Genomic DNA, 12,963 nt, shown 5'->3' with positions numbered 1-12,963 from the left:
TGATTCATTGATTGTGGGATTGCTTAGCTCTGTTTAATCACATGCTGCTTACACTGTTTAGCATGCAAGTAGTCCCGAGTCGTAGCTTCACCAGGTTGACACCTCATTTTTAGGTACACTTGGTGCTGCTCTTGGCATGCCCTCCTGCATTCCTCATTGAACCAGGGTTGATCCCCTGGCTTGGTAATGATACAGTGGGGGAGATGAGGTTAAAGATTATGGCTGAGTACAATTCTGCTGCTGCTGATGGCCCACGGCGCCTCACGGATGCCCAGTCAAGTTGCTAGATCTGTTCGAAATCTAAACCATTTAGCAGAGTGTTTGCGCCACAACATGATGGAGGGATCCTCTATGTGAAGATGGGACTTTGTCTCTACAAGGACTGTGCAGTGGTCACTCCTACCAATAAGATCACGGACTGAGGCATCCGCGGCAGGCAGGTTGGTGAGGATGAGGTCAAGTATGTTTTTCCCTCACCACCCGCCATGGACCTACTCTAGCAGCCTATGTCCTTTAGGAATTGGCCAGCTCGGTCAGTAATGGTACTAACGCTTCAGATGCTAATGATGGACATTGAAGTCCCCCACCCAGATTACATTCTGTGCCCTTGCAACCCTCACTGCTTCCTTCAGGTGGTGTTCAACATGGAGGAGTACTGATTCATCAGTGTGGGGTACATTGTAATAAGCAGGAGGTTTCTGTACCCACATTTGACCTGATACCATGAGACTTCATGGGGTCCACGGTCAAGGTTGAGTACTCCCAGGGCAACTCACTCCCGACTGTACATCACTGTGCTGCTGGATCTCTTCTGCTGGTGGGACTGACATGATTCCATAAGTTTGAGCAGTCTCTCCCAATTTTGGCACATACACACCGCCACCCTCCACATCCAAATGTTAGTAAGGACGACTTTGCAGCGGCATCAGGTTTGCCGTGTCGTTTCTGGTGCCTAGGCCGATGCAGTGGTCTATCTGGGTTCATTTCCAGTAGACTTGTAAGTTTGTAAGTGGTTTGCAAGGCTATTTCAGAGGGCATTTAGGAGTCAACCACATTGCTGTGGACCTGGAATCACATGTAGGCCAGACCAGGATGGCAGACTTCCTTCCCTAAAGGGGATTAGTGAACCAGGTAGGTTTTTACAACTAGAGTTTTAAGTCCATATTTTTACTGAATTCAAATTCCACTATCTGCCGTGGTGGGATTTGAACCTAGGTCCCCAGAGCTTTACTCTGGGTCTCTGGATTACTAGTCTAGTGACATTGCCATAACACTACCGTCTCCCCTTGTCATTTCCTTAATTATCTTTTGCATTGGCTTCTATATTTATTAAATTTTTCCAAACTTGATCCCTTGCCCCAAGTATATGGTTTAAAGCCCTCTCTACTGCTCTGGCTATATGACTCACCAGAACACTAGTCCCAGTATGTTCCAGGTAAATATCATCCCAATGGTACAGCCTCCCACTTTCCCTAGTACTGTTGCCAGTGCCCCATGAATCAAAACCTGTTTCTCCCACACCAATCTTTGAGCCACACATTTAACTCTCTAATCTGATTTATCTTGTGCCCATTTGCTCCTGGCTTAGGTAGTGATCCAGAGCCTATTACCTTTTAAAATTTTTAAATTTAGCCCCTAGCTGCTCATATTCTCAGTCGGCAGAACCTCTTTCCTGGTTCTACCTGCATCATTGGTACCTATGTGGACCATAACCACTGCATCTTCCTCCTCCCACTGCAAGTTCCTCTCCAACCCAGAACATGTTCCGAACCCTTGCATCAGGCAGGCAATACAGCCATCTGGATTCCAAGTTCTCGGCTGCAGAAAACTGTGTCTATTTCCCTGACTATACTGCTCCCAACTACCACTACATTCCTAGTAACTTCCCCCTGGTTGGGTGGCTTCCTGTTTCATGGTGCCATCTCATACTCATCCACCCTGCGGCCTCATCCATACAGGTTGCAAGAACGTCAAACCGGTTGACAATTGCAAAGGCTGAGGTCCCTCCACTTTTACATTCTAGGTCCCCATACTTGCCTCATTCGCAGTCACACCTTCCTGTCCCTGATTATGTCAGAAAACCCTGTCCTAAGAGATGTGACTGCCTCCTGATACAAAGTGTCCAGGTAACTTTCTCTCTCCCTGATGCATTGCAGTTTCTGCGCCTCAGCCTCCAGGTCAATGGCTCTGAGCTGAGGTTCCTCAGGCTGCAGGCGCGTTTGCCCTGGATTTGAAGAATTAGGCAAATCTTGCCATGCTAATCTCCGATTCAAAAACTTTCTGTTGTAGAGCTGTCAAATCAAGATAGAATCCAAATGTATAATTGCAATATCCAAGATATGACTGAAGTACTCTTATCGTCAGAGCAAAAGTGAAATATAGAAGGACCCCACCCTAGTTTAACATATTGGTTCATTTCCAAAGACTGCAGATAATATGAGATTGCAAGCCTGGGACAATTATGACATCAACAGACTAAAGCATAGGCAATTTAGAGCCTTTGGTAAAATATAACAACAATTTTAGACGGGGAGCTGGCAGAGTCCTAAATGACAGTTGCTAGACTGGGTCTGTGGAAGGTGGTGAGGGAACTAACTAGAGGGAAAAACATACTTGACCTCATCCTTACCAACCTGCCTGCTGCAGATGCATCTGTCCATGAGTGTCAGTAGGCGCGGCCACTGCACAGTTTTTGTGCAGACAAAGTCCCACCTTCACACTGAAGATATCCCCCATGGTGTTGTCTGGCACTATCAATGTGTTAAATGGGGTAGATATCGAACACATCTAGTAACTCAAGACTGAGCATCCATGAGATGCTGTGGGCCATCAACACTGTTCTCAAACATAATCTGTAACCTCATAGCTTGGCATATCCCCCACTTTACAATTACCATCAAGCCAGGGGATCAACCCTGGTTCCATGAAGAGTGCAGGAGGGAATGCCAGGCATACCTAAAAATGAGGTATCAACCTGGTGAAGCTATAACACAGGACTACTTGTTTGCCAAACAGCATAAGCAGCAAGTGGCGGACAGAGTAAGCGATTCCACAATCAATGGATCAGATCTAAGTTCTGCAGTCCTGCCACATCCAGTTGTGAATGGTAGTGGGCAATTAAACAACTCACTGGAGGAAGAGGCTCCACAAATATCCCTATCCGCAATGATGGAGGAGCCCAGCACATCAGTGCAACAGATAAGGTGGAAACATTTGCGACAATCTTCAGCCAAAAGTGCCGTGAGGATGATCCATTTCGGCCTCCTCTGGCATCACAGATGCCAGTCTTCGCCAATTTGATTCACTCCACATGATATCAAGATACGGCTGAAGGCACTGGTTACTGCAAAGGCTAAGGGCCCTGACAACATTCCAGCAATATAACTGATGACTTGCGCTCCAGAATTTGCCGCGCCCCTAGTCCAGCTGTTCCAGTATAGCTACAGCTCAGACATCTACTAGGCTATGTGGAAAATTGCCCAGGTATGTCTTGTACACAAAAAGCAGGACAAATTCAACTACTTCCACAAACATTGACTCCCTCCACCACCGACACACAGTAGCAGCAGTGTGTACCATCTACAAGATGCACTGCAAGAACTCACCAAGGTTCCTTAAACAGCACCTTCCAAACCCATCTAGAAGGATAAGGGCAGCAGATGGATGGGAACACCACCACCTGGAAATTTCCCTCCAAATCACTCACCATCCTGACTTGGAAATATAAAGTTGTTCCTTCACTGTCGCTGGGCCAAAATCCTGGAACTCTCTTCCTAACAGCACTGTGGGTGTACCTACACTACATGAACTTCAGCAGTTCAAGGTGGCAGCTCACCACCACCTTCTTAAGGGATGGGCAATAAATGCTGGCCCAGCCAGTGAAGCCACATCCCATGAACGAGTAAAAGCCTAACATTTGATGGCTAATAAAAACTGCTCGATTTTAAACAGCCTTATACATTTGATACTACAGATTAACCCATCTGCCATTCTATAAATCATTCATAATTTATCAGAGTCCAAAGGGTTTTTGGAGCAATTGGAAGGTTTCACAGCCTGAAACAAACTCCTAATGTAACAGCTCTCAGAAAAACAGCAACAAACCACTCACAGTTCACAGAAACTGATGACCATTATGACCTACTGTTAATCATGAGACATACTTCAACAATATTAAAGGGAGAAGAATCAGAATTTTAAAAAATAAAATTCAATTAATTTAATGCATGTATATTCATATGTTACACAGGTCCTTTAAAAAAAAACCGTAAAAGTAGTTTGCGGAGTATATAATGTGCCCTTCCTGAACATTGCTGTTCACTTATGAAACATAGAAAATAGGAGGTGGCAGCCATTCGGTCCTGAGAGCTTGCTCCGCCATTCATTATTATCATGACTGATCATCCAACTCAAAAGCCTGCTCCCACTTTCTCCCCATATCCTTTGATCCCTTTTGCCCCAAGAGCTTATATCTAACTCCTTCTTGAAAACATACAATGTTTTGGCCTCAACTACTTTCTGTGGCAGCGAATTCCACAGGTTCACCACTCTCTGGGTGAAAAAATTTCTCATCTCAGTTCTAAATGGTCCACCCAGTATCCTCAGACCATGACCCCTGGTTCTGTACTCCCCCACCATCAGGAACATCCTTCCTGCATCCACAGCCCTTTATTGCTGACATATCCTATTGTCAGTGTTGTGAAAATGTCTAGCTTCATGATTTGTTTGTTTTGGGAGTATAACTTTTAGTTTTGGGATTGCTTTATTAAATACAAAGTAAATGGGAAAAAGCCTGAGTTTAAGAAGTTGATAAACAGACCTAAAGAAATCATATTCAAAGGGTGGCCAATGTTTATTTAAGAAGGTCACATTTAGAAGTGGGAAAACAGTAAACAATGGATGGCCCCTTTCCGAGTTCCTTTGTGGTGATGAGATATCTACAGTTGTCTCCGTAACGTTTAAATTATTCATGTATTTCCCCAGATTAAAGAAAGGTTGGAAAGCAACTGATAAACAAGGGAAGGTCTTCAAGTATTCATATACTTTTCAGATCAAAGGACATGGTTTACATCTGGCGCTGGAATAGCTTGGAAACCAGTAGAGAGAGAAAGCTGCCAGCAGTGTAGAACACTAAGAAAGAAGGCAGTGAGTCCCATGCTTAAATTGGAGTGTCCACAATCATTAGGTGCTTGAGAGTTGGAAGGTCACCCAGCGAATGCTAGTGGAAGGACCCCAAGAAATCTCATACCTTGGAGAATAGCAGAGGCACTGAGGACAATCAAAGTGAATTCCTAAGAGCTGTGGCACACCTTGGTTTGGACCCAGGAGAAATGAAGGCACCTTCCAGATCCTGGAAAGCATTGGGGCATTCTTCGGTGGAAATAAAAATAGAACAGGGAGTCACCCATTGGAATTTTTGGGCTTAAAGGATAAGGGTTTATGAAATAGTGTTGTTAGTAGTACTTGCTTTGCTTAATTTGTGTAAAGTAAAAGTTCTGTTTGAAATGTGAAATCTTGTGGTTTAATTCTCTCAGTTAATAACTGGGGAGTTAGAATTTTCTTTTAAAAGTTAATGGTCTCCCTCGAGATCATAACATGAAGGACTGAGCTCACAAGTTCATTAGATAAGTAATTTTAAAAATACAGGTTTAAAATGGAAGTGTGTTGACAAATTGCAAAAAAATGCAACCATTTGCAAAGAATCTTAAAAGTTATCGTTTGTTTCAGAACTGCAATTTAGTGCATATCATTAAGAATAACAAAATACTATGAATACTGGAAAACTGAAACAACAGATAATGCTGGAAATACTTAGCAGTTCAGCCAGCATCTGAGGAGAGAGAAACAGAATTAACGTTTCCAATTGATGACCTTGCAAAACCTGCCCTATCTCCTCTCACTCCTTCCAGATGAAACAGCAATTTAGTTGATTTTTTTTCAATTTAGTACACTGCATTCACTGCTCATAATATAGACTGCTCTACATTGGGTGACCACTTTGTGGAACACTCCATTCATTCTGTAAGCATGACCCTAAGCTTCTGGTAGTCTGTCATTTTAAGCCATCAACGCTGATGGATTAAAATTGGATTAATACAATTGGAAATTTACTAACAATCTTATTCTTATAGACTAAGAACTCCAAAAAGAGGCACACTGTTCTGCCTACCCACAGTAACCATTAAAAAGCAACTAAAATTGGGATAAAAACAAAAAAACTGCGGATGCTGGAAATCCAAAACAAAAACAGAATTACCTGGAAAAACTCAGCAGGTCTGGCAGCATCAGCGGAGAAGAGTTGATGTTTCGAATCCTCATGACCCTTCGACAGAACTGTTCTGTCGAAGGGTCATGAGGACTCGAAACATCAACTCTTCTTCTCCGCTGATGCTGCCAGACCTGCTGAGTTTTTCCAACTAAAATTGGGAGTCTAATTTAAGTTAACAAGACATACCTTTGGATCCTCAAATCTACATGTCTCAGAATTTCAATTACAGCTTCAGCCATCAATAAAATTTACAGCTATCAAATGGGACATCAGTTCCTGTTGGTCATCCAGATGGATTGCTGTGTGACTGAATATGCTATCTTGCTGCCAAACCTGACAACTAAATTAATCCATCACCTCAGAAATGCACCTGTTTTCCAACATAATTAGGGACATACAAGTAGGTGTTAGACAAAGCATGGAGCAAAGCACAAATGAAACAATGAAGTAAAACATTAAAATAGGGGATTTGATGCAAAAAAGTACACATTAAATTCCTTACTTTTACATAAATCATCGGGAGTGTCTGCTTGGCTCGGCTGTAATGTCTGGCAACTCTGTACACAGTTTCCGGAACATAGTCTAGCACCAAGTTGAGGTACACTTCATCTTTCTAGGAGGAGAAAAAAGTTTGCAATTATTATATATAAATATATAACCACACAGACCCTTCTAATCTATTTGATATGTTTGTTTCAGGCACCCAGCATCTATAGCTAGCAGTCCCTGATCAGGCTACATAGGCCATGATTTGAGGCATTGTGAAGCACTGCTCCAAAAATGCACCAATCACAATTTCTGACTAGAGATGTTGTATGAGTATCAAATTACAGGAAGCAATTTAGATTTTATAGTTAAATGATTTATTATTTGAGATTGGGAGAAGAAACAATAACGTGGTATAAAAAATCCTCCATAAGATTCATGCCCTTATTCACTCTCCACAAATGCCATCTGGAAGAATATGCGTGAGTGGCAATGAGCACAAGTTTGTGCTCAGTTATGGCATACTGCATAGTTGGGTGTCCCACAGATACTCATTTAAAATCCTACACGTAAATAGTCTTCTGAACAAGGTCACTGCTTCCAAAACATAAGACTAATCAAGTCAACAAAAAATGTTATTTACAAAGAATGGTAAGAGACACTTCCTTGCAATAAACGAAAGATGAGGAAAAGAAACAGGGTTGTGTTTTGCCTGACACGAAACTGGAATGCAGTAGTCTACAAACTGAATTCCTTCCGAAAAACTTATTTGTTTCCAGGAAGATGTTGTAAATCCCAAAGCAAAGCTACAGTTTAAAACCAAATTGAAACCTAAGTGCCTTACAGCATAATACAAGTTGCATGGAGTTCAGTGCAGTGGAGTTGAAGCAAGGTGAGGCGGGAACCAGATTGTGTAAAACAAATACAGGTTAATACAATACTTGTTTTAAAGCTAAAAAAGTGATGTGCCAAATACTTTGCAACAGAATTAGTGGTTGAAAACTGTCAACTTTATGCTTAATTCTATAAATTAATTTCAAAATCAACTGGAATCTTTAACGCAGTAAAATGCTTATGCTACAGAGAACTATGTTAGTACAAACGACTAAACAATGGTCAAAGAGGTACGTTTTAAGCAGTATCTTAAAGCAAGAAAGTTAGATTGGTTGTGAAGTGGGGAGTAAGGGAGGGTGGGGGGTGATGGGGAATTCCAGAGCTTCAAGCCAAGATGGGAGCCAATCTCCAGATGAAGCAAGTGGGGAAGTATGAGGACAGGGTTGGATGAAGAGTTCTCAGGGGTTGCAGGAGGTTACAGAGATAGGGGGAGGGGAGGTCGTAAGGAATTTCAAAACAAGTGAGAATTTTAAAATTGAGGCATACCCAAATGAACCTCAGCCACTGAAAATGGGTGAATAGTACTTGGTACAAGGTAGGGTACAAACAGCAGAGTTTTGCATGAGCATAAGTCAATGGAGGCTGCAAGTTGAAAGGCTGATCAGTGGTGCACTGTTATCTTCAGAGTTGACTATTCCAAAGGCATGGATGAGCTGAAGCAAGGCTGATGTTAAAAACACATAAGGTATGGAGTTGGAAGCTTGGCTTCGGGTCAAATAAGATGCCTTGAATGTTATGATGTGCCAAGTGCTCATCCAGGTACTTTTTAAAAGGATGTGAGGCAACACAGCTCCACCACCCTCCCAGGCAGTGCATTCCAGACCATTACCACCCTCTGGGTATAAAAGGTTTTCCTCACATCCCCCCTAAACCTCCGCCTGGTTCAGCCCAAGAACTAGACAAGCTAAAGTTTTAAGAATGGTGAATGATTCATTTCCTCTCAAGTATTGAAACATCAAATTCCTGTTGGTGGTGCTATTGAGAACCAATAATGTTTAACAGTAAGAACCCAAGGTTCAAAATGAGGTGATAAATGTTAAAATGATATTAAGAGCTAAATGTAATTTTATGCCCAGAATATGTGGCAGAAATATGAATGACAGCAAGTCATTGTGTAACTTAAACCTTTAGGGTTTTCTTGAGAAAGAAATGAAAAGATTTAGTGCTTTTGAGCAGTTCTGGAATCTTACAAATTTCTTCATTCAAATGTTGCTTTTTACTGGATTGTTACACTTTTTGAATATGTGGACATTTAATTCTATGCATTAGGTTTAAAATTTACATTTTTACAGCTTATTAAGTTTGTTTAAGCATTCAATATAAGTTGAAATAGGTGATAACAGAATCACAGAGCAGAAGAGGCCCTTCGGCCCATCGAGTCTGAACTGACACATGAGAAACACTTGACCTACCTACCTAATCCCATTTACCAGCACTTGGCCCATAACCTTGAATGTTATGACGCGCCAAGTGCTCATCCAGGTACTTTTTAAAGAATGTGAGGCAACACAGCTCCACCACCCTCCCAGGCAGTGCATTCCAGACCGTCACCACCCTCTGGGTAAAAAAGTGTTTCCTCACATCCCCTCTAAACCTCCTGCCCCTCACCTTGAACTTATGCCCCCTTGTGACTGACCCTTCAACTAAGGGGAACAGCTACTCCCTATTCACCCTGTCCATGCCCCTCATAATCTTGTACACCTCGATCAGGTCGCCCCTCAGTCTTCGCTGCTCCAACGAAAACAACCCAAGTCTATCCAACCTCTCTTCATAACTTAAATGTTCCATCCCAGGCAACATCCTGGTAAATCTCCTCTGCACCCCTTCCAGTGCAATCACATCCTTCCTATAATGTGGCAACCAGAACTGCACACAGTACTCCAGCTTTGGCCTCACCAAGGTTCTATATAACTCTAACATGACCTCCCTACTTTTGTATTCTATGCCTCAATTGATAAAGGCAAGTGTCCCATATGCCTTATTCACCACCCCACTAACACGACCCTCTGCCTTCAGAGATCTATGGCCAAGGTCCCTTTGTTCCTCAGAACTTTCTAGTGTCATGCCGTTCATTGAATACTTCCTTGTCAAATTACTCCTTCCAAAGTGTATCACCTCACACTTTTCAGGGTTAAATTCCACCTGCCACTTATCTGCCCATTTGACCATCCCATCTATATCTTCCTTTGGCCCAAGACCTCACTGTTAACCACCCGGCCAATCTTTGTGTCATCTGCAAACTTACAAATCCTACCCCCCACATAGTCATCTATGTTGTTTATATAACATGGAGTGGGGGGAGAGAATATACCGGTCTTGGTTAGAATCCTTATCAAGTGAAACTTCAATAACCCACTGTAGACAGAGAACTGGCAACCAAGGTAAATGGCCAGTATATATATAGCACAGACACAACATTTTCTTCCGAACATATACGTTCAGTTCAGAGCTCTCCACCATCTGGGAAAGTCTACATGCAGATTGTTAAAATGACAAATATAATTTTGCTTTAGCTGCTACACAAACGTTAAGAAAACTGTGTTACCTCATGGGACAGGGAAGGAGGAGGATTTACTAAATTGAGTGGTGAATGAAAAAAAATGACCGGATTAAGTTGGATAATTTTATTTAAATATTTGTGCACACTTTTGACAATATAAACCATCATTTCCATTTATTTAAAAATTTTCCATCATTTTACAGTCAGAATTCGAAGCAATCTGTACATGTAAATGTGACAGATAAATAGCTGCAATGCAGTACAATTTTAAAACCACAGAAATATTAAATAGGGTAGGAAAATAAAAGAAGTCTCTGTAATGAACACTTCTCTTTCAGCTTATCGGAGAGAATAGTTACTCAATTAAATTTTGTATTACTGAAAATTTCCACTGTCAGAATTTCAAATATCCTGCATAATCAAAAATTGCCTGACTTTAAGGGTTTCATTCTTGTGTTGAAATCCCTCCATGGCCTCACTCTCCCTACCTCTGTAACCACCTAAAGATCTCAGAGGGTTGTGGGGTTCAATGTTAATCCAGTTCTGGCTTCGTGTGCATTCCTGATTTTCATCACTTCACCATTAGCAGCTGTGTCTTCAGCTGCCCATGCCCCAAGCTCTGGAATTCCCTCCCTGAATCTCCGTCACACTACCACTCTCACCATCTATAAATTTCTATCTTTACGTTGATGTGGCTCGTGTCAAATTCCATCCCAACATGCTCATGTGAGACACAGACATTTTAACCACATGAAAGGCACTGTATAAATGAAGTTGTCATTGTTGCATAGGCACATAACGAAAATGTTCAGAAGAGAATTCCAAAACTAAAAGATTTACAGAAAGTTAGGGTCCACCACAGTAATACTTCAGTTAGCAACAAATGAGATTTTAAGAAACCTTTAAGCTGGAGACAAAAAAATTCCCACATTTTCTACATCTTTTGTCTTTTATTCCCACCCAAACAATGTACACGTTCCTCAATTTCACCTTGACCCTTTCCCTCCTTTCTTCACCCCAGCCATCTCGTTTTGAGAAATGTAAACTATAATTTTAGATATATTATTCAAGAAAATTCAACTGTTTATACCAGGCTTGCCCAAGGTATGGGCTCCCAAGGCATGTTCATCCAGTCCAACATGTTCTTGGAGTCAACCGTCTAAGTCTCTAAAACTTCCTGGACAGAATTTTTAAGAATGCTCAAAGTGTGCTCATCCAATCACAGGCTGGTTTCTTCATGCATTGGCTACTGATTGGCTGTTGAAAGGCTCACCATTGAGCCTATGGAGGGTGAAACCAGCCTATGATTGGACGTGTCACATCATTGGGCAGCCTCAATTTCAATTTGGTCAGGGTACCTGAAACGCGTGCTTGGGGCAGGTGAGCTGGGGAATGGCTGCATTGGGTGCTCAGAGGTGGGCGGGGGTTGGCTGCTCAAGGCTGGTGGGGGATATTGGGTGTTTGGGGCTGGTGTGGGGATAAAAGACAAAGGATGTAGAAAATGTGTGCGTGTGTGAAGCTGTGGGCATTGGTGGATGTTTGGAGCCGGGGGAGACTGGTGGGTGCTCAGAGCTGGGTGGGGATGGCTGCTGCTGGCAGGTGCTCAGAGCTGGCAGGGGGAGCTCGACCTCAGCAGTCCCAGAGCTAAGGGGGCCTCAAGGAACCAAAGACCTGTATACTTTCCCCCTCCATGTCATCATCTATTTTGACTGGGTCAATGCTCAGGGCTTATGTGCCAGTGTGGGTGTGGTACGGACGCCCAGACCTCAGGAGGCCTCAATTTTTATTTTCATTGGAGGGGGTGCCCAGCAGCAGTGATGCCAGGAACAGGGGCTCAGACTTCCAGAGTGGAGCACGAGGCAGAAACAGGGCCCAAAAGCATCCGACTGGTGACTGGGGCAGGGGTAGGGCACACGCGAGAGAGAGAGAGAGGGGGCACCAGAGAGAGAGAGGGGGGGGGGCGGCGCCAGAGAGAGAGAGAGGGGGGGGGGCGCCAGAGAGAGACAGAGGGCGCGAGAGAGAGAGAGAGAGGGCGCGAGGAGAGAGAGAGAGCGCGCGCGCGGAGAGAGAGAGAGCGCGCGCGCGGAGAGAGAGAGAGCGCGCGCGCGGAGAGAGAGAGAGCGCGCGCGCGGAGAGAGAGAGAGAGCGCGCGCGCGGAGAGAGAGAGAGAGCGCGCGCGCGGAGAGAGAGAGAGCGCGCGCGCGGAGAGAGAGAGAGCGCGCGCGCGGAGAGAGAGAGAGCGCGCGCGAGAGAGAGCGCGCGCGCGCGAGAGAGAGAGAGAGCGCGCGCGCGCGAGAGAGAGAGAGAGAGAGAGCGCGCGCGCGCGAGAGAGAGAGAGCGCGCGCGAGAGAGAGAGCGCGCGCGAGAGAGAGAGCGCGCGCGAGAGAGAGAGCGCGCGCGAGAGAGAGAGCGCGCGCGAGAGAGAGAGAGAGAGAGCGCGCGCGAGAGAGAGAGCGAGAGAGAGAGGGCGAGAGAGAGAGAGGGCGAGAGAGAGAGAGGGCGAGAGAGAGAGAGGGCGAGAGAGAGAGAGGGGCGAGAGAGAGAGAGGGCGAGAGAGAGAGAGGGCGAGAGAGAGAGAGGGCGAGAGAGAGAGAGAGAGGGCGAGAGAGAGAGAGAGAGGGCGAGAGAGAGAGAGGGCGAGAGAGAGAGAGAGGGCGAGAGAGAGAGAGAGGGCGAGAGAGAGAGAGAGAGAGGGCGAGAGAGAGAGAGAGAGAGGGCGAGAGAGAGAGAGAGAGAGGGCGAGAGAGAGAGAGCGCGCGCGAGAGAGAGAGCGAGAGAGAGAGGGCGAGAGAGAGAGAGGGCGAGAGAGAGAGAG

The 12,963-nt window shown here is 44.4% G+C and overlaps 1 protein-coding gene across 1 annotated transcript in view; it reads right to left on the bottom strand.

Annotated features, from left to right (window-relative positions):
- gsk3ba (glycogen synthase kinase 3 beta, genome duplicate a) overlaps positions 1-12,963 on the bottom strand; it is a 181,168-nt gene that overhangs the window by 53,247 nt on the left and 114,958 nt on the right. The window contains exon 4 of the mRNA XM_041211303.1: positions 6,771-6,881. Coding sequence (XP_041067237.1) covers positions 6,771-6,881 — 111 coding nt within the window. The remainder of the gene's footprint in view (positions 1-6,770; positions 6,882-12,963) is intronic.

The sequence above is a fragment of the Carcharodon carcharias genome, chromosome 18 (genome assembly GCF_017639515.1).
Source record: "Carcharodon carcharias isolate sCarCar2 chromosome 18, sCarCar2.pri, whole genome shotgun sequence".
Classification (NCBI taxonomy): domain Eukaryota; kingdom Metazoa; phylum Chordata; class Chondrichthyes; order Lamniformes; family Lamnidae; genus Carcharodon; species Carcharodon carcharias.
Note: the sequence above shows the minus strand (reverse complement) of the source record. Positions and strands in the feature narration are given on the sequence as shown.